This window comes from Amblyomma maculatum, chromosome 3 (assembly GCF_055883805.1).
Source record: "Amblyomma maculatum isolate TAMU_Amacu chromosome 3, ASM5588380v1, whole genome shotgun sequence".
Taxonomy (NCBI): domain Eukaryota; kingdom Metazoa; phylum Arthropoda; class Arachnida; order Ixodida; family Ixodidae; genus Amblyomma; species Amblyomma maculatum.
This window is the reverse complement of record NC_139346.1, coordinates 116,535,625-116,558,258: the sequence shown is the minus strand read 5'-3', so window position 1 is coordinate 116,558,258 and position 22,634 is coordinate 116,535,625. Positions and strand designations below refer to the sequence as shown.

The 22,634-nt window shown below is 45.5% G+C and overlaps 1 protein-coding gene across 1 annotated transcript in view; it reads right to left on the bottom strand.

The window, feature by feature from the left end:
- Positions 1–16,430: 16,430 nt before the first annotated feature.
- The window catches only part of LOC146195769 (uncharacterized), a 60,042-nt gene continuing 53,838 nt past the window's right edge, over positions 16,431–22,634 (bottom strand). The window contains exon 5 of the mRNA XM_084596858.1: positions 16,431–21,863. Coding sequence (XP_084452984.1) covers positions 19,061–21,863 — 2,803 coding nt within the window. The 3' untranslated portion in view covers positions 16,431–19,060. The remainder of the gene's footprint in view (positions 21,864–22,634) is intronic.

Here is a 22,634-nt window from a genome sequence, read left to right as displayed (position 1 = left end):
ATTTCAAAGCGAGGATAAATCTCCAGCCGTGCACAACTCAGACAAGACCGACACACTTTCTAGTGCAGCGACAAAGCCTTGTGTGGCTAACAGTTCAGATGCCAGCGTTTCTGACGTCACGAAGAAAAAGACCAACGGGCTATTTTTTAGGCATTACAAACAACTTCCTTCTATATCTCGACTGTTTTTCCTCAGCAAAACAATTTCATATGAGACACGACGGGTTTTCTACATAGCGTATTGACATAAGAGAGTAGAACGAGATTAACATAATCTTTTTTTCCAATTTGCAGTTTACTTTGAAGCATATCTAACCATATTTGGCGGTGCAACGTTTACCTGCTTTTTCGACTTTCAAAACGGATCAGAGGTACCTATCTTCCAGGAGAATGTAATCATATCTTAAGGACAATGAGGTAACCTGCATTCTTGTATATAGCATCGTGTCAGGCATTACTCGCGCATTACAGATAGACTGAGTTGCCAACGTAACTTTTCTTGCTACTCCACGCACCAACTAACCCTTCTGCTCACTATGATAATCTTGTCTCATTGCATGCCTTTGACATGATAGCTTCTGCGCTGAGTTATGTCACTGAACACAAGGTTGTATCAGGCGTATCTCAGCGCAAAGGCTTCTTATGTTGTTCTCATAATGATACCTGATTATTACCAACTATATACCTGAATACTTCCTTGTCCTAACTCTTTTTACAGCTGTCCTTTCGACATACCAACCTTGCATCCTCCTATTGGCTGGAAAATAACATACTTTTCTCTGTGTTATCAAACAAGTCTTTACACCACTGTCTGCGCCAAACGAAATATCAATCGACTAACAGGAAAATTCCCGTGCACCAAAATTGGACTCGCAGAATAAATGGTGCCTACCGAAATTTTCCCATTGCTTCCATAGTTTACACGTTTGACCTTGATGTTTCCTGCAATGGTGTACAACGAAGTATTCATGTTTGTTGTTATGTTCTGCATCGCTCCACGTGCAATAAAGTGGAAGAGAGAGAAAGAGCAAGAGCTTGAGTCTGTCTTACATGTGGTCTTGTTTCTTTTCAGTTACCGACAGTTTTAGGAGCGCGGAACACACAGGACCGGGACACCCTCCATTTTCACTGACACTACAGAGGAGAGGAAGCGTAACCCCGGGAACACGGCCACCAAGCTTGCACGCAAGACTGAACTTTCAAGGAATGGGAAGTGCAAAAGGTGACAGAGAAACACTCCACAGAGAGAGAGGGAGAAAGGTTCTCGTCACATATGGACCGGACTTCAGCCCACACGGACCGGCGGCTGGTTTAGAAGCGGCCCAGAACATTAGCTACTTCAAGTTGAAAGGCCGTCCGCAGTTGCCTTGTCTTGGATGCGGACACAACATTTAGCCAGCATGTTAAGGAACGAAAGAACTGAGTCGAGCGATGCATTCTAGTTAAATTATTTCACTAACAACTAATTAAATCCACTAAATACGACACTTATTTTCCTAAATTAACAAATGGAGAGGTTGGGAACAGGATGGTGTCATTTTGATTCACCAGAAACCACGCTAAAGGTATGAACCATGAAATTCAAACTATCACGTCGATTGTAAGGAGCACTTGCAGCACCAGGGCGGCAACGGTTGCGTTAACAGCGCAAATATAATTTTGTAGGCCTTTCCCAGCCGAGAGATAATTTTATTTCAAAAACTCTGGCCTTTTTAAAAGCTTACTGCCACCGTTGCCTGCATTTACATCTATACACTCTACAGCCAGTATAAGACAACGACTTCATCCTGCAGTCGATATCCTGCAAGCGGAGTATTTATGTATGTTGCGAATGAATCGTCTCCCATTTGCATCAAGCATTCACAGAGCTCCGTGTAAGATAATAACCTTGTGGGAGCACGCATTCATTCTCGCTTGAGTGTACGATTCATTAGCTTTTCTATAGGCAACGTATACGCATTTAATGGCGCATGAAAAGGCGACGTGTCCAGAGAGCTCCCGGATCTAGACGCCATAAATTTTTTAATAAATCTACATTGGAATATTCAAGCTATCAGCAGCGCGTTAAGATGTGTAAACACTGTTAACACAGTGCCAATCGTCAAGCGTGGGAAAACTGTAGCGGCGCTTGTTGTCAACGTTACGTCCAAAGTAATGCGCGAACAGATCGTTATCTCAGTCATGCATCGGATATCCGCAGCACGAAGTGTTCTCATTCGATTCTTCCCCAACAACCTCTACCGGAATCCGTTTCGATGGCCAGAGATAGAGCCAGAGACGGTATGGTAATGTCGTTACGAGCTCTCGAGGCCTTGCTTGGATCGAATTCGGCTTCCCTTAAACGACGACAGCTGCATCAAGCATGGAGCGAATTATACTGCATAAAGAAAGCTCCAGGACAAACGCCAGTAAACGAGAAACGGATGACGTAAAACCTGCCATCAAGCGCAGAGCGTATTTCTATGCCATTTCCTGTTCCCTCTGGCTACGCGGCGCCTTTTAAATGCACCGGTAATTTATGCTCACCTGGCACGTCGTCCCCCCGGGCTACGGAACGAAGACAATCGACCATTAATCGCCTGTATGCGTGACTTTGCATTTCACGGGAGGCTTACGCACTCACTCCGCTCGCGCACTAAGCTTGTTTAGGAAGCGAACATGTAGCCACCACCACAGCCGCCGGCTACTATAATGCGACAACCTGCGAGAGGCAGGTGTGCAAGGGGAGGGTTGACACCCTCAGGCCTTTCAGCGTCAGTACTGTACGGGCGTCTCAATTGACCACCACCGCCTTGCCATTAGAGATTCACGGTTTGCTCGCATGGCTCAGCTTTAAAGTAAGAAGATATAAAGAAAGGGGTAATTGAGCAACAAAACCGGCCACTCACGCTTAACGCAACATCATTGAAATGCAGAGGCGTGTGCTGTGTCCGAGCTAAGGTGGCCTTTCGGTCCGGGCTCGGATCGTTCGAAACGGCGCTCCGGTGTCCGGCCGAACGTGGGAACACCCTTGACACAGGCGCCGGCCGGCGTGGCCGCTCCGGAAAAGTTTGAAGGAGAGAGGGTGGGAGCGCAGGCGAGCGCGGGAGACAGGAAAAGGACTGTTAGGCATTAGCGAGCCGGCGGCGTGGCGGCCACGCCTTTGTGAGTGCCCCGGACGGAGACTGGCCCCGGCACAATGGGCAGCTGCGCTGGTTTCGTGGAGTCCTTGGAGCTGCATAACTTCGACGCTTCGAGCGCCGTTCGGTCACTCTGCGCAGCGAGTTCTGGATACCTCTGGACGACAGTAAAGGCAGAAACGCGCAGAGAGGAAAATAAGCAGCCCCTTTGGCCAATTATTATTATTATTTTTTTTCTGTCTTCGGTGTTTCCTTGCTTCTATTGCTTTTTCGACTCGCAGCAGTGTCCTTGTCACACGAATGAAGTGACCTGTCAAGAAAGCAACACCCATGAGAAAGATTGCGAAAGAGACTCCCTAAGAGGTCTTCTACCGACACCGCCCTGGAGGAAGAATGAAGTCGTCCTCGCAGTACGGAATGCGCCTGGAAGCGAATATGCCGGCATTTACAAATATTGATGTCATTGCCTTTGTTGCGGTTTGTGCTTATGGATTGTCGACCGTTTTTGCTATTATTCGGTCTCGTGAGATTATGTTAAATTGCCCCATGTGAAACGTGTCATGGAATATTTTGTGCTTCTTTATGTCTTATTGCATGTTACGCATGTCTGTTCCCAGCTATTATCCTACAGGAAGGTCGACATATATGTCAGTCGTCGTTGAGGTTACATAATATAATTAGCCGAAAACCAAATCAAGTATGCTTTTAAGATTCATTTTTTTTTTCAATTTGGGTTGTTTCCTTAATATCGCGTAAAATAAATCCACATCCAAAAGCCAAGACAATCTTAAGCGGTACTGAGGAAGCTTTTATCACTAAAACGATACCTTTTCTTTGCGTGTACGTAACGAAGCTATTTTTCAAATATCTATAATGACAATACTGGAGAGCTTCAACTCTGTCTGCTACCAAGTCATCGCATCGCGCAATCAAACGTAGAGGTCCACTTATATTTATTGAATGTTTAGTGTGAGTGCTAGAATAATTTAGGAAAACGTACTTCATGCGCTTTTCTTAATGTAAGAAATGTACTTTGAAAGATATGCTACGTTTTCTTAGGTATGGACCGTTTTTTGTTGACTTACTCCTTTTAAAGCGGCCATACTCATAAGCATAGAGTGAGTACAGAAGCTGTACGCAGTATTCTTCATTGCCAACGTATTTGTAATATTTCACTTTGTTTGCTCGCAAAAAGAGCTAGAGCATATAGCCAATAGCAAACACGTAGCATACTTTAAACGTTTTAACAGGGTGGTGTGCAGTTGTCTTCCCTTTGTTTCAGCGCCAATACTGGGCTTGCGCGTCCTTCAGAATCACTCATTTTGGGGGCGAGTGTATTTATTTCTTGTAAATAAACTGTTCCTTTTCAACAACTGCGTCCATCAACACTATGATATTGAATAGCATTAAGGGCAATGAGACGGTGCTGCAGCTTCTTGCCAAATTACACACCGACGACTGGACCAATTCAATATTTCACTCTGAACACAGCCCACTTCTTTGTCCCAGGGAAGAAAAAAGGTTTGAAACGTGTTACAAGAACACTCTCTATACCTTGGGATTTAATCAAGGCATATTCTTATGCATACAGAATCTGTTATGCTCGCCTCATCCGCCACAGCAGCTCTCTACCCCTTCTTGTTTCTTGTTCCCACTGCGGAATTCGTTGTAAGCGGGCACATGTTGATGTACCAAGGTGACCGTCAGCTGTTTCTCTCTATAGTTGCAAATAGTTGCTGACGATAAGGGGATAAGTCGATAATGTTTTGAAGGGAAAAATAATTCGCAAGTAATAATCATGGTCTTGGTATATAAGGTATGCGAGAGGAGAAATCACGAATGGTGATGTCACGCACACGCAGCTTCCTTGAGACGCTTTTACTAAAGGGCTTCTATAACAACTTGACTTCCCCAAAGCCGCAATCCACCAAGAGCCAGAAAAATTGTCAAAGGTTGTGGTGAAGCAAGCATTTTTATGAATGTAATTGGATGCCACTTTTCAAGAGCTTTGACGCCCAGAAAAGGTAAGTGTCCCGGCACTTGGTGCTATGGCACCCATTGCCGTGGATCACCTGCTTTACCACTCGGCTGCTGAATCGAAGGTCAAAGGTTCGTATCCTAGCCGCGGTGGCTTTATATTTAAGCAAGCGAAATGCAACAACGCTCGTATGCTGTTTCTATAGCAAACCGAGCTTTTCGGAATTAGTCTGTCATTACGTTGTTCCTCGAGCCGACTTATAATTTCGAGACGTCATACCATACCATACCATACCATACCATACCATACCAAACCATATACCATACCATACCATACGAAACCACATACCGTACCATACCATACCATATACCATACCATACTATACCATACAATACCATACCATACCATATCATACCATACGATACCATACCATACCATATCATACTATACGATACCATACGATACCATACCATATCATACACCATATCATACCATACCATACCATACCATAACATATACCATACCATACCATACTATATATACCATACCATACCATACCATACCATACCATACCATACCATACCATACCATACCATACCATACCATACCATACCATACCATACCAAACCAAACCATATACCATACCATATCATACAATGTATCGTACTGTATCGTATTGCACAGTATCATAGCGTACCTTAGTAACCGTGCCATATCATATTGTTACGTGCTTAGTACGCACAGGGGATTTGCAATCGGATCGGTTGAAGCAGGACCGCGATGAAGCCGACAAACGTCCTTCTACCTTTGCTCTTCTTTCTCCTTTAACAATCGTCCGACTATTCATCTTCTTCTTCCGTCGATGTTGTTCTAAGGTGCGTGACAATATTTTATCGTAGCCTTCCTGTGGTGGAAATGTACAAAAAGGCTTTAAGTGCACTGCAAGAAAATATCAAGCCATAACGCCATAACGTGGAAGCGACGCGCATTCACCGTAATATTTCGCACTCGAGAAATCAAGACTCAAGAGACCAGGAACTGTAACCAAGCTGTGGTCTCTGATCCAAAATTCTGCCCAGTTGCATTGCCGCTAGAAATAGGCAGTTATGTAAAATGTCAGTTCGATGACACAAAACGTGCTTATAAATGAGCCAGCATCAATGATCCTCGTTTTTTTCGGAGTTCGGCATCAATAGGAAAACCAATGGACAGTTACAAGCACTAAAACAGCTCTCGCGGTAAGTATAATTTGAGATGAATGGACAGGACGGCAAGTCTGCGCAAGAAGCACACACATTTATTCACGCTCTGGAATCACCGCAGCATACTGTGCAGTGAATTAAATTAAAACAACATACACAAGATCCTTCATAATGACGTGATTAGTTCACTTCTCTTCAAATTGCTATTGGGTCTATTGGAAGAGTCTTATTCCTGCTTCCCTGAAGCAGCCCTCAACTGTTTTGCAAGCTGCACTTTACTGTTGAACCCTTGATCACTGCTCACGCAAGTTGGAGGGTGGCTTCCGGGGCGTTGATACCTGACATGAAGCCACGACGCAGACGAGGCCGTCCAATTCTTGCGCATGCATCCACATTGCTATCTCCGCTATATTCTGTATCTTTGAACATAATTTTTTCATTTTCTAGACCGTTCTGATAGCTCCAACGTTTGACCTGTTATTGGGAGATAAACGAAATTTGCTTTCTTTTTTTATGCGGCGCAACGTTGTTTTGCCTAGCCTGTACTTGCTCCTCGTTAGTACGGCCGCCTGCCTTGCCTTCCGACCACCTTCTGTCCCTCACCGGAGACCTGGGAAGCTGCACTGCACAGCTCGCAACTGGGTGACAAAAGTCGCTAAAAAGCAGCGGCACTTGGCACTAAACGTCAGAACTAAAGACCCCGCACGCATCCTGCACCTTTTTCACTGTATCAGTATATGCTTTCATCTCCACCACCACAAGTCATTGCTGAATTACAGACGTTTTTCTGCGATGGATTTCCTATGATCCTCTCTCAAGGCTAGAAATCCAAATCCGTGGACATTGACCACAGCAGATATTCACACCGAAGGCTTCTCAGGTGCTGCTTGCTTTCTGGAGGACGTCGGGCTTGACGCTCGTCTCCGAGCCAGTGGTAATACAGAGCTCTAGTGTAGTCATATAAGAAAGAGCGAACTGGCAGCGCTTTAGCTAGTTGTAGTATAGACGCACTATGGCCCACAGAGCGCGCTTATATGCGGTAATTTCCAAAGCTTTATTCGTTGTTGTTTTTTTCGGGTACACGGGGCTATGCTAAGGCTACCTCGTTTTAAACACATGGTTCAGATCACATTTGTAATGCTCAAAAGTTTTTCTATTAAGAGCTCTGCGTGTATAGAGCGATATTTATAAAGCGTGTTAGTTAATGTGGTCTAATTATTTACGTAGGCACAACGAAACAAATACCAGTCCTTACTTTGAATGATTCCTAACACTCACTTGATTTATTTTCGAAAGAAAGTTTAATTTCTTCCTTTTAAATATTTTAATCGTAGCTGCGACACCACGACTACTTAATTAGCTTTTCACTACGATCTACTTACACCTAGCGCCCTCCATACTACCCTTCACAAAATTCCACCCGAGAGCTTTTAAGGGCACTTTTCATGACAACTGGTAGTGCACGAATGAATGACATACTTTATTCGAGGCATTATAAAGTAACAAAACGAAAAGAGCAATGAATGACAGTGGCATTGATGTCAAATCTCATTGGAGGTAACCAAACGGGCAAAGAAGAGAGCCTGAATATGCCGCAAACTGTAGGTTCCAGCCGCAGTCCTGAAGGCATGTGGCAGGTCCAGTTCTATGCGACCAGTCATCATGTACAACCTTGCGACGTGGGAACGAAGCTCGCGTATTGTGTAGTCACGCAAGGATGCCAATGCAATTCATCAAATAGGTTTTATTGTCACTATCCACTAAACGCATCGTGCTCGGGGGAAAAGCACTACTATAAAGCGAAAGACTATGAAAAATCTACGCGCTTAGTTAAATTGGTGCACCCTGTATTGAGGAATTGCTGCAGTGTCTAGGTAACCTGCAAGAACAAAAACAGGACAGGATCTGCATTTGATACCAGGTCTTTGCAGTCTTTCGTTGTGTACGATGTTTAGAACTATGATCAGTAGAAGAACAAAGGTTTGGGCTAGTTGGTGACCATTCATGTTTAATCAACTGCGCAAAAGGACATAGACAAGAGCAAGAGGGTACAAAATGACGACGCTGATTTTTTTTTTACTTACAACTGTCTTTATTAGGAAAACACACATTAATTTATACACTAATCATATCACCGCACATGAGCAACGTCAAAAACATGCGTCAAGCCCAGACATACTTATCAGGATAAAATCACTTCTATATCACATGTGTGTATACTGAGCCTTTATCCTTTGTGTAGTAGGCTCATTTCTTTGGCTGATAAAGTCACGGATGCTGTGCAGACACACCCGTCCGTTTTTGCGATAATATGGAAAGCCTCAGCCAGCTCTCTTATGCTCCGGTCATTATGCACAAACAAACCTGCTGCATCTACAAAGATTGGAACACATTTACACGAAAAGCAATGTTGGCTAGGTTCGTGGATTGCTTTTATAATGTATTGTAATGCTACATGAGCCAAACGTTAAACCATTGGGCAGTTTGGCCAATGTACGTGCGGCCGCAAGAGAGTAGAAATTGGTAAACTACACCCTTGTGTCACGAAACAAAACCGCCTACATGCTTAATGTTACACTGATTCCCTTCGCGTCCTTCACTCTTCCCTCGAACGCGCAGCCCCTAATGTTTTCTAGTTTGTTAGGGGCCGAGGATAAAATATCCACTCCGTGCCTAGCTTCCACTTTCTTTAATCTCTGAGATAATGCATGCACAAATGGCATAACCGCAACCTTCTTGCGTTATTTAAGAGCCGTTTGCATCTCCGAACCGCGCTCTGAAGATTTCAACATTCAGATAACTCTGTCAGCACCGTAGACACAAGAAATGCATCAGGGTACCCCGCATCCTTGCACATTTTAACCTTAGTGGCGGCTGTAGTGCTCATTTGATGAGGGCAGGACTTTTTCACTGTCATACTTAAACAACAATTAACTATGTCAGTTTTTACAAGGTTAGAGTGAAATTATTTATGGTTCAGCAAGGGCTTCTCACTTCTGGGAGAATACTGTCAACAGATATGGTCCGGCTGATACGCCAATTTTGAATCAAGGAAATGTAGAACACCGTCCTGGGGAATTTCATGGATGAATTTAAAACTTGACCCATTTCATGTGAAGACTTCAAGAACACGTGTCACATCCTCAGATTCTAAAGACACCCCCAACGACAAGGAAACCATCTACATAGCGGAAAATGCGCGATACAGTTCCAGCTAGATCAGTCTAAATTTTTTTGTCAACCTGGCTTAGGAAAAAGTTGCTTAGGATAGGAGCTACTTTTGCCCTTATCCACACCCCTGATTTCTGCCTAAAAATCTTTCCATCCCACACGACATAGGTATTCTCGAGGTAAAAGACAGCATTTCCAAGAACGATTCCATTGAAATATCACAGTTATTTTGAAACAGGCATTCATCATTGTCTTTTCAAATACATTGTCGCACATACCGCATCAGTTGGTTATGTAGGAGCGAATAATACATATCAACTACACCCACACTAAACCCAGTGTGGGGAACAGATTTGTTGTCTAATAGGAAATCTGTCACTGCTTCCGAGTTAGGTATTAAGAAGGGGTCTGCTACTTGTAATGAAGACAAATGTTTCGTAAGGTATGAAGACACAACGGATTCCCAAGAGTAGTGCTCAGAAACACTAGCTCTAAACAAAAGATCAGGCTTGTGTGTCTTAGCTGAATAGAAAAGAAAAATTCTAGCACTGAGGCCTCGGCATCTTTAACTTTCTTAGCCAATCTTTCGAGGTTTAGCCTTTGCAGTAAAGCTTTGCAGTGCCGTCGTTTTGTACCTTCTTGCTCTTGTCTATGTCCAGTTGCGCTGTTGCTTAAGCATTAGAACCATGATGACGTCTACTGAGAGCACTAAATAATTGCGATAAAAGGTTATAAGAATGAAATATAAAGTTTGAGCGATTGAAACCGGCTGTTGAGTCACCTTGTGTCCCTCAGGCAATTGTTATTAAGAAAGCACTCGTACCATACCATACCATACCATACCATACCATACCATACCATACCATACCATACCATACCATACCATACCATACCATACCATACCATACCATACCATACCATACCATACCATACCATACCATACCATAGCATAGCATACCATACCATACCATACCATGTCATACCATACCATACCATATCATACCATGTCAGGCCATACCATACCATACAAGACCGTATCAGATTGTGGCGTCATGGCCCATGCGTCCCGGCGCGTGTAATTGTAATACAGCTTTCCGAAGGTACCATTGGTCTAACTAGGTTAAACTCAGAATTTTTTTCGCCAACGAATTGTCTGCTTCACTTCGAATAATGTTTATATATAGGTATATTGAATTTAAATAAATGTGTGTATGTTGGACAACCCTCTATGAATACTTCATTAAACCCTCGTCCCTCAGTCTCCTGCGGCTGCGGAGCAACTGACAACGGCGGCGGTCAGACCTGCAACGCAGCAATGGGTGCTAAAATCCCGGGCTCCGGACAGGCCGCCATTGGAAACTGGCCCTGACAACGTTCAACGCTAGAACCCTAGCTAGTGAGGCTAGTTTAGCAGTGCTGCTCGAGGAACAAGGGGGCATGAATTGGCATATCATAGGGCTTACCTAGGTCAGGAGGCCAATGAGGCACGGACTGTACTGCAGGGTGGACATGTATCGTGTTAACGAGGTTTACCTGAGAGACGAGAACTAGCAATAGGACTCCTTTTCAGTAAGGATATGGCTAGTAATGTAGATGAATTCTAATGCATAATGAGAGGGTTACAGGTGTCGTAAGTAAGTTGCCCACACAAAAAATTTCTATGATCATGTATAGAAAATCTTTTGTATGATCGGCTATAGATATTTGGCCCAAAAAGCTATAGCCGTTCCTATGGTAGTCTGTAGGGTTTGCTATAGTCTTTTCTATGGAAGTCTTTAACCGTTTCTATAGACTTATAGTTGCCTATGTACTGTAGTCTTTAGCATTTTCTATGGTTGAGTACAAAATTTTATGGTTAGCTACAGAAATCCCTTCTATGGTCAGCTATAGATATTTGGCCCAAAAAGCTATAGCCGGATATAGACGTCTATACCTATGGACTAATTCTGGTCAGTTATAGAAAATTCGCATGCGAGCGCGTGTTGGTATGTGCGTGCGTACATGTGTATGCGCATGTGTGCATGTACATCATGCTCTACATCTTCGGACGTTTATTTTCAATTTGATGCCTAAACAACAGAAACTTGGCCCGCAGTCACCACCGTGAGTCGGAGGTGCTCACCGCAGACTGACTTCCATACGGCGACAGTGCTCAAACCAGTTACACCAAGATTGTGACGCAATCTATTTGTCTTATAGCATCGCGGTTGATGTCATAGGGTTTCTCGTTGCATACAGTACACAACTCTAAGTCAAGTTAGAGGACATGTCGCATAGGGGATATGAACCGACGATATATGTACCTTTATAGAAGATTGTATGACTACTGATATACAAAGCTATATACAATATTATATAGCTAGTTAAAGCAGCTTACATGGCCTGCAGTCTGTAGCTTTGAAGGCATTGACGTTTCTATAGACAGCTAAAGATAACTTATGTCTACTAGTCTATAGCTTCAGGAGCATGCACTCTTCTATAGCCATCTAAAACAGCTTATATGGCTTGCAGTCTGTAGCTTTAGAGGCATTGATATTTCTACAGACAGCTAAAGATAACTGTATGACTGCCAGTCTATAGCTTTAAAAGCGTACACTTTTCTATAGCCAGCTAAATTATTTTGTATGGTTCAGAAGGTATAGACAAAGTGGTATAGAATTTTCTATAACTACCTATGAACATTCATGGAACTTTGTGGCTGACTATACAAAAGTTCATAGATAGACAAAGCTGACCATAGACTTGTCCATTGAAGCACATAGACGATTTTTGTATGGGTAATAAACGGTATAAACTGAAGGCTGCACAGGCGTACGCGCCTACATGTACTCATTACGACCAGGCAGTCGAAAGCTTCTACGAAGACGTAGAATTGGCAATGGGGAAAGTAAAGACTCAGTATACCGTATTCATGGGCGACTTCAATGCCAAGGTGGCGAAAAAGCAGGCTGGAGACCCCGCAGTGGGGCACTATGGCATTGGTTCTAGAAATAGCAGGAGGGAGTTACTAGCAGAGTTTGCAGAACGCAATAACTTAAGAATCATCAATACGGTCTTCGGCAAACGGAAGAACCGGAAGTGGGCATGAAAAAGCCCTAACGGGGCTTCATTCTGCGGCGAGAACGAGCGAAATCCGCTGCCATGGTAGAGAATCCGCCGGAAATCTCAGCGGAAAGCCAATTCGGTCCAGGACTCAATCTTGCCGCCGTATGATTTCCGCCCATTTCCATCAGGAAGGCTAGGAAGTAGTTGAGTGGGTGCAGCCCTAGGCGTCGACCGGTAGCATCCCTCAGGGGCCAACACGCAGCAGTGTACTCGCAATTGACCATCGGCTCACAATAAGTGACGGCCACAGTCGAAATGCTTATCTATGCCATGAAACTGTATCATGTACGGTAGTACAAGCGTCCCCCCGAACATAAAAGCACTGTGAACACAAAAGCACTGGCACGAGTACGACAAAATTACTACTGGTCCAAGCTTGCCGCTATTGTTCAGCGCTATATTAGGACTTGCCGTGATTGCCAACGCCGAAAAATACCACCTATCAAGCCGGCCGGCCTGCTACAGCCTATTGTTCCTCCGCGAGTACCTTTTCACAAAGTCGGTATGGGCTTGCTCGGGCCATTTCCTACGTTATCATTGGGCAACCGGTACATTATAGTCGCCACTGATTATCTTACTCGCTATTGTGAGACGAAAGCTCTTTCCAGCGGCACGTCTACTGATATTGCGAACTTTTTTATTTTTAATCTAGTGCTTCGTCACGGTGCACCTACGGTCGTTTCAACTGACAGAGGCACGGCATTTACTTCAGCTCTAACCTAGAAAGTGATGCGGCTCAGTGACACTTGTCATCGCAGAACAACAGCTTACCACCCTCAGACGAATGGCCTTACTGAGCGACTCAATAAGACCATCGCCGATATGCTTTTTATGTACGTCGACGAAGACCATAAAAACTGGGACCAGATACTACCGTATGCAACATTTGCGTATAACACCGCAGTCTATGAAACGACCCGCTTCACACCAAGCTGTCACCATGCTGGACGCAATGGTACTGCCAGATGTTGCCCACCCATCGATTGCCGGTGCTGATCAATTCGTGCAGCATGCCGAGGCCGCTCGCCAGCTGGCTAGGCTGAGAGTCCGGACACAGCAAGCTAAAGATGCTCGACGTTATAACATTTCTCACAGAGAGGTAATTACAACCCTGGCGATCAAGTTTGGGTGTGGACACCTGTTCACCAGCGGGGTCGCTCCGAGAAGCTTCTGCGCCGCTACTTCGGCCAGTAAGAAGTACAACGCAAACTCAGCGACGTCACTTACGAAGTGATATCCCCAAGGAACTGTTCGCTCATCCCGATGGCAAGCACAATCAGAAGTCGTACATGTGGCCAGGATGAAGCCCTTCTACTCCCGCTAGGTCAAGCTACACGTGTCTTTTTTTTTTTTTTTTGCTTTCTTTAGCTGCTTTAGGTGAACGCGGCACTCTTACCGACTACGGGTATCCTCGATCTCGCCACTCGGCATCGGGACGATGCCTTTTCCACCGGGAGGGGCGATGCCGCAATGTTATCTTACTGACGCCGCCATGTGGCGAGCTCGGGAGACTGGCACGCGCTCGTCTTCTTCGCTCTAGGTGCTCGCCCGCCAGATGGTTCCACGCCTTCTTTTGCCGGTGCCTTTGCGTAGTTGAACGTAAATCAGCCTACCCAATTTTACTGGCTTCTGTATTCATGGGAGGGTATGGGCGATGCCTGATCGCGCTCTGAGTAAATTCATGTGTCATTGTGAACTGCTAACTATGCCACTTATAAGAGGTTGAGAAGACTTCTGTGTGGCCTTTGTAGGCTTCCCAGAACACACACACACATCTCCTCCTCACCTTCTTGTTTCGCCACTGTGGTGATTCACACCAGCGTCTGGCCATCGTCTGCGCGGTGCATAAGAGCGAAACGTCACTGTCCAGTCAAGGAATAATAACACTGTCCAGACAGGGACAAGTAATAATCTATGAAAGCTGTTAGAGCACAAAGTGCATTCAGATAGAGGATTATCATATCCTCCTTCACAAAGAAATCGTCGAACCAATTGCGCTATTGCGAGAGTACGCCTTCAGATGGAAAAGCAAGGCGCCTGTGTACTGTGCGATGTCAGTACACGTTAAATAACCCCAGGAGGCCGAAATTTCCGGAATCCTCTACTATGGCATCTCTCATAGCCTGAGTCGCTTTGGGACGTTAAACCCCATAAAACAAACAATATACGCCTTCAGATGCCAGCACTAGATCAGCTGTTTTGAGAGGTGCATGCAAGTCGCTGTATTTGTTATTGTCATGAAGGTGATTTGGACGTTACTATCAACCGCCGAGAGCTGTAGAAAAGAGCTGCTGGGAATCAATACCAAGAGATTGGCTGCCCTGCCAATTAATTAATTACCTGTGAGGTTCCCCGATGATCGCGCATCATGAAGTGTTCATGCTCTTCATGTTAGAGTCATCCTCCAGAGTAAAAGCTCCTTGCCACGCAGGAGGATTGAAGAAAACTGTTTTAAAAGACTCGCCAAGCTCTGAATTCCGCGCTCATTGCTGAAGTGGATAATGTGGTTCAGAGCTACATTTATGTTATATTCAGATTATTACCACTGCCGAGAGATAGCATAGAGCTGGGCAGTTAATTACGGCTTTGGTCAGCATGCTGTGCAACGAAAGCAGTTGCGATTCTTTGAAAGTGAAGGCGGATGTCTGCCGGCGGCTGCTTATCGATTAAAAGTAAGCAATCAGCTTTATATACGGCACTGGTTTAGGAACTGCATTTTTTCGTTTCTTGTAAGTTGTGATCTCATCTTTGCACTAGTAAAACCATTCCTACAGCTGAAGCATACCACGATTTCTTTGCCGATTATCGCCACGACTTCTTGGCGAAGCATTTGAAGCGGTCAGCTTAGCAATTTTCGGGCTTATACTGAATTTGTTCTCTGGCCTATTATTCATTTATTTGTTGCCACACTTGCGCCAAAATAATTGTGCCCGCATTTCGGGTATCGCTGTTGCAATGATTCCAGTATCGTTTATTACTGCTGCGTTACTACGACCGTAATCAGCAACACAAAATGACAGACAGGATAGAGAAAGCACTCTTGTACGCTTTTCACAGTGCACCAACAACCTATTACTTTAAGTTCATTTGTTCCTCCGGCACTGGGCAGTCTTGCTCGGGAAGCAACCAGACAAGCGACTCATTAGCGAGCATACCTCAGCACTAATTGGGTTCATGACGTAGCTAGTGATTAGCAGGTTCGTGCGGAAAGTGGGGATGTCAATCGCCGACGGCCGGACTCACTACCTTGTGACTGCTGCGACTGGCCGCTAGCTGTTTTCATCTGATGCTGCCATCATGCTAACGTCCGGACAAACGGAATGAAAAGTGGAACCATATGGAATATGGCCTCAGATTCGGATGCTTCGATTCCATAAATTACCGGAGTGCTCAATTTTCGGCGAGACGCATGTCACCAGTTTCGACGCCGAAACCGAGCTGATACTTTTTATGCATATTGCGTTTTTCAAATGGTTTTCGAAGGGATAATATCCATGCCCTGATATCAGACATTTCCCATTCTCTTTTCTAGTTTTTCTATTAGCTATAATTATGCAAGACAGTCCTAGCTTTCGGAGCGCTATGCACCAAAGCTGCTTACTCAATTTTGCCAAGTGAGGACACAATTTCGGAAGTAGAATTTTGAAAATTCGCCTAATTTGCTTACTTATCTTTTAATTGCTCGTTTTCACTCATCCACGAGCTAAAGTCATACGAAATAGGGAATCTTCCTATCAGCAAAAATGTAGTAAATCAGTTTAAACTTTCAGTCTTCGTAGATTCAGCTACCAGTCTAGACCCCCCCCCCCCCCCCTCCCCTTTCCAGCTTAGTAACATTCTTCAAAATAAATGAAGATGCAAAAGGCAACAAATCATTTTATTTATTTCAACAATAAAGTAAAACCTTGTCATAACAAACACAGTATAGTCACAAAGCTACATATATTTTGTAGTGTCGATTTGCTTTGTGGCGAACGTCTACAATGACATATATACACAGCCTCTCTGAGCCAAAAATATCGCAATAAACTTAAGATTACACGAGTACACAGTTTGATACTAAAGACAATTTAAGGCACAATATTATCAAAAGAAAATTCTTCGCAAGGGTCATTCTCTTGTTTGCAGTGCCCAAGACCGCAGAAAGCATGCACGCCTCGCACTGGAAACCCTGTACCGTGTATTTACGTTCTGAAAAGCAGCCATGGGTGTGTTTTCGGTATAGAGACTGGAAACATCTCTACATCTCATCTCTGTGGTTAGACATTTACTGCGTTTATTTCGACTGACAGCGTCGGTCGCAACACATCGTTTTCCAGGTGGTGCGCGCTGCAATTTGTCACCGCTAACTACAGAGACCCTGCTCAGGAGCGCATTCACTCGCCACGGGAGCGTGAGTAGTATACGTGCGTCAGATGCTCCCATATTTGCATTTACGAGACCCTGTAAAATGTGCGTACAAAATATTAAGCGTGGGTAAATCTCGGGAAACAATTGAAGTAATTGACGCTGTATAACCAGTCCCTTGGATAGCCCCATAATAATTTGTCGCGGACAGCCACCAAAGGCTGACTTCACAAGTTTGTTCAAACAAGGCTTTACCTTTTCACACTAGCAAATTACAAAAAAAAAAAAACACTCAGTCATTCCCGGATCACGTCACTCACGCACTCCGGAAGCGCCGCTGTATGGCGAGCAAACGAAAGACAAAACATACAGAAAAATGATACACATCCTGACACTAGAAATACAGATGGGAGAAAACACAGACCTCGAAAATACTGAAAGTGAGGGGAAAGAAATAATGAAATGTCGTTATCTTGCTAGCACTGGAAACCGGAGCGGGAACTGGAGTAAATAGATCGTCAACGGGCTGAGGGATACACAAAATGTACACCGAATAAAACGCGAATATTTCTGTGGCTCATTATCTATATGTCCCCGTTTCGTCATGGCTACAAATGAAGGGTTACATGCTTACATGAAAAAAAGGAGCTTTCTTCGCCAAAAATTAGGATGCCTAAACCAAGACTTGGGAAGAAACTAGTTTTTGCGGATTAGGCACTGAGCGAACTGTCAGAACGCTTGCACACCTTCCTCTTGTCCGCTTTTTAAGCGAAACCGCAGATATGAAAGAACTTGGAGTGAAAACTCGTTAAAACAAATACACATGAAATCTTTTTTTTTTTGCTAGATATTAAACATTTGTGCCGCTAAAAAATCTTTCTCTTATCCCGAAATCAGGATGACCAACGGCCATTGCATTGAAATACATGGATAAAAGAAAAAAAAAAAGAGTGAGGCTGGGCTAAACAGCAGCGACAATACATGTATAGTCTCAAGTCATAAACAAAGCTCAATAGCAAGAAAACCATATATGTTCAAAGACGAAACGTGGAATGTATATTTCAATGCTCATCCAGGGAACATGATGTGAGACAAAACGTTCAGCACAAAGGAAGAAAAGCTGCCGTAATTTTTAAATGAGAGCTCTTGGACGGATAGATACCATCGAGATTGGTAAACACTATAGAGCAAGGCTAGCAAGGATGACAGAGTGTTGTTCCACGTTGTTTTTGTTTGATTCTGTAACTGCACAGCAGCTTATTAACGAAGTGGAAATTATTGCTGCACACACATGAAATACTTGTTTGATTTCAGGTGTGTGCACTACTTCTGTAATACTTAGCAGTAGCGTTCTGTGCAGAAACAAGCAAACACTGCATATAATTAGCCATCCGTATTTAGCCTACTCCCGTTTACAAGAATATTACGCTAGCAGGTCGGCAAGCATGTAACTCTTGCACTTTGACACCTTTGGAAAACTTCATATCCTAGATAGCAAAAGAGGCACATAATGTACACCTTTTTTACAAGTTACGGATATTTTATTACCACAACAGGCTGCTACGCTATCCGTTTTATGAAGATCCAGAGTGCGTATCTTCTCGCTCATATGGCAAGATTGCTTGTACAGCGTTAAAGAAATATAATGGCACATGCAAAGCAAAAAGGACGAAGCGTCCTCAGCAAAAGGTGGTTCTTTACACAGTGCACTTCGTCCTGTGCAAATGGAAAAATTTCGTACCATCTGGAGTTCAATAACGACCTAAAAGTGAGGTGACTGAAATCATCAATTCAAAATTCTGTTGATCCCAAGGTGTACTGAAGCGCCTCTGAAAGCTTCCATTTTCAAGCATTTGGCAAGCAACTATTATTGTTCCTTCGTAGTCACAGCATCGTGCTTAAGAGTGTTGAAAGAAGAACGCTGCGTGTGTGCAAAAACCAAATGTTACTGATTGCGCGTACCCGTTGTTGTTCAGCGAAACGTTACTCCTGGCTTTTCAAGTGTAATGGCTAAGAAAAGCTTCTACTGCCAGCCAGCCTCAAGATTCGCTAGCTAAAGGTGCTAAATGCCTGCAATTTACACATCGATAAGTACGTCTGTAACACCAAACCTCTTCAGAAAATGAAATACCCGGACGACTACGATCTCAGAGGCACTCCGATATCGTATGAAAGCAGCGTTCTGTCGACTATGGGAGGGACCGTGGTTCTGTATCCCTGCACAGTTCCTTGCTGGTTCGAACCACTACCTCTGATGTCTCCCAGACCTGCGGTTGTCTGGTACTGCGAATAATCATCAACAGTGCCATACTGAGGTTGATATGGACCTCCGAACTGGGCCTGGAATGGACCTGAATCTGGAAGCTGGTAGCCGCCTCCTAGGTCCTGAGACGACTGTTGTACGGGACTGTACAGAGTGTTCCCAAGCTGATAGCCCCCTCCGTACTGTTGGTAAGGGTCGTAGCCCTGTTGAACGCCTCCAATGCTGTTGAATTGCGGCTGTGCACCAATCACGTTCTGTTGCTGTTGTTGCTGTTGAGGTACGCCGAGCCTAAAGTGACTCTGGTTTGGAGGTGGCGACGCTGACGACTGCGACTGAGGAGAAGGCGTAGTCTGGCGTTGCTGCGGCTCAAGAGACTGCTGGAACTGCGCGGCGGGTCGTGGAGTGGTCTGGTATTGCGGTACAACAGGCGATGTCGCGAACTGCGCGTCAGGTCTCGCAGGATTCTGATACTGGAGGATGGCAGGACGCGGCGACTGGTACTCGAATGGAGATGACGTTGTTCGTTCGTCACCCAACGTCGAAATCGCAGACGCTGATGGAGGAGCGGGTGTGGGAAGCTGCACAGTTGTTCCAGCATCATCGAGAAATTGGCCCTCTGCTGGAGTTGAAGGCGTGCTTAGAGAAAGGGGCGTCGTTCCCAGCTCACTACCTTGAGAAATTCCTGGTGTGGCTTCTGTGACGTAAGTGTTCTGCTGTTGGCTGGGCGTTGTCTGAGCCGCTCCCCTTTGACTGGCAAGTGGCAATGGATTTTGGCGTCTGAATGGCGAATCAACTACTCCTGGCGGTGGTAGACCACGGAATTGTGCACCCGGATACTGGTCCGCAAATCCACGGAAAGACGGAGCATTCGGACCTGCTGGTCCGAATACGTGAGCCGGTTGTACGGCGGAGAATGGATTCGCGAATGTTGGCCCCTGCTGTCCAAATCTTCCCTGAGCCGGTAGGTCGACAAATCGGTTTACTGGCAAAGGAATTGGTTCCGACGTCCTGTTTCTTACAGGCGGCGACTGGGCCGCTTCAGGTGGCACTGTCCTTCCTTGGCCAGGCACTGGACCGTCTTCGGCCAAGAATGTATTATTTCGTGGTATGAATGGTGCTCCAGCTGAGGGAATGTAGTGTTGTGGGACCGGAAGTCTTTGCCCAGGGGTGAATCCGGGAAGCTGATAAATAGGCCTCTGTGGGTATGGTGAATTAAGGCCTGGTGGGGCCTGTCCTGGCAGCAGCGAATGGGGCTGCCCCAAAACAGATACTTGGCGTTGGGGAGGCAGAGGAAATTGTTCGATCTGCCTGAATGGAGGCCTCTGAAGCGGCACGACTGGATCTGGTCGGTCTAGAGGCCTTTGTGTCGGAGCAACAGATTGCTCAACTACGGGAGCAGGAGTTTCTCGGGGCGGTGGAGTCACTGTAGGGGTTTCCTGCGCAGCAACCGATGGAGTGAACGGGGAGGGTTGTGTGAATGGTTGCTGAGGTGAAGTTACGCCAACACCGAAGGCGTTGTATGGATTTTGTGGGATACCATGCGTTCTGTAGAAAGACTGCTCAGCGGAAGGAAACAAAGGCGTTACCAAGCTCGGTGTGGATGGAACTGTGACACCCTGCAATGTCAGTGGTGTCGCTACGCTCGTAGTAGTCGTTGGTGGGGGCTCTGGCGTCGTAGTTGTGGTGGGGGCGGGGGTGGTGAGTTCCTCCTCACGGGAGACCTGGGCGAGTTGCGCAGGTCGGGATACCTTTACGCGCCTCCTCTTAGAGGAGAGACCACTTGAAAAACGTCGTGGCGCTCTGGTCACTGGAAAATTTATAGGGTCGGAAAACTCAGATTCAATGGAAAGCGTTGGTCGGCGGGATCTTCTTGTAGTCTGATAACGGCTCCTCTGACGGGGTGCGGGCGTTGGTCTCTCCTCTGCCTGGACCTCAGAGTCACGGCTTTGGTCCGACTGGGCCAAGATCGTCTGCGAGTTGCGTCTCGCACTAAGCCTCTGGCCGAATCCGAAGTTCCCTCCTCCCGGAAGGCCATGAGTTGAGTCAACCAATGTTCGCGGTGGCACGTAGGGCTCGTCTTCTGGTTCAACCGGCGCCGGCGTGGAGCGGTCCACCTCGGGGACGCGCGCAGCCTGCGAATGACGTTGCCCAGAACCAAAGACGCGCTGAGGTGCTCTGTGTACTTCGATGTCCCTAGGTGGTTGTGGCTGACGTTGCTGAGGTGGTGGCGATGCGGTAGATGAAGGCGGCCTGCGCTGTGATATGTGCTGTCTTTGAATCACTTGAGGAGCTCCATGACCTTGGAGTGGTCTCTGATCTTGAGGTGGCCCTTGTTGCTGGTTTTGTGGGCGCTGAAACTGTGGCGATCGTGGCTGCACATCGGGGATCGGGAACTGAGCAAGAGGTGGTCTGCCTTCAATTGGTGGCGGCTGAAGTGGCGGAGGTCCCTGGACGGATGTTTGGCGGTGTCCTGTGGATGAAAGATGCGCCAGTGGTGGTCGCTCGAGCTTGCGAGGTCTCAAGAAAGGAAGGCCACGCTGAGGCGTAGGTGAGGGCTCGGGTGGTGATGGTGTTGCAGGGGCAGCCGGTTCCGCTGGTTCAGAAACTTCCTCGCTCTTTACATCTTCTACAGGCGCTTCTGTAGTAGTTGTGGTGGTGCTGGTCTTCTTGGGGCGCTTCCTGCAACGTGATTGAATAAATTGCAAAATCAGAAGCTATATCGCTGCTGCGAAGCTGGTGGCAGAGCAGCGAACTCAACTTGCTGGACACAGCCACAAGATCTATAACAAACGCTTTGCGAAAGCCAAAACACCTCACATCGTTCTGCACACGGGCATTGCCATTAATCTATAGCTATTCCAATAAATTATCATCGTGAACCAGAAGGGACCTATATCAAAGGAATGCTTGTGCTCTGAGTACTTTTGTCATTGACTCTTCACGTTCTTTGCTTCATTCCTTTATAGCGCATGCTTGCCGTAAGAAACCCTGTATGCTTCATTTAATCCAATTCGGCACAATTTCATCATTCGCACAATTATGAATATGCCAGTGGTGGTTCCACATCACATTATGGTAAGCGCAAAGTATTCTTTCAAAGCAGTTTTAACGGGGAGAGAGAGAACTTCTAGGCTCCTCCAATAAAGTTTGAAAAGTTATTCTCATTTATGGTTAGATAGGTATTTTCAAACATTTAGGGACCCTGTAGGATGTAACGGTGTCCCTCTCATAGATGCGACGCTAACCACATATTGGAAAAAGCTTCAGTACTCTTAACCATCCTCTCCCGCGCATTCATTTGACGCCATCCCTGCGAACCCTGTGCTTTGAGCGGAACAGGTTGGTTAACAGCATACTAAAATGATCAGATATGATAGATTGAAAACTCGAAGGAGATTTTTTTTATTTCTTGCCTAACTTTTCGACACCGCATTTGGTTACAGGTTTTCT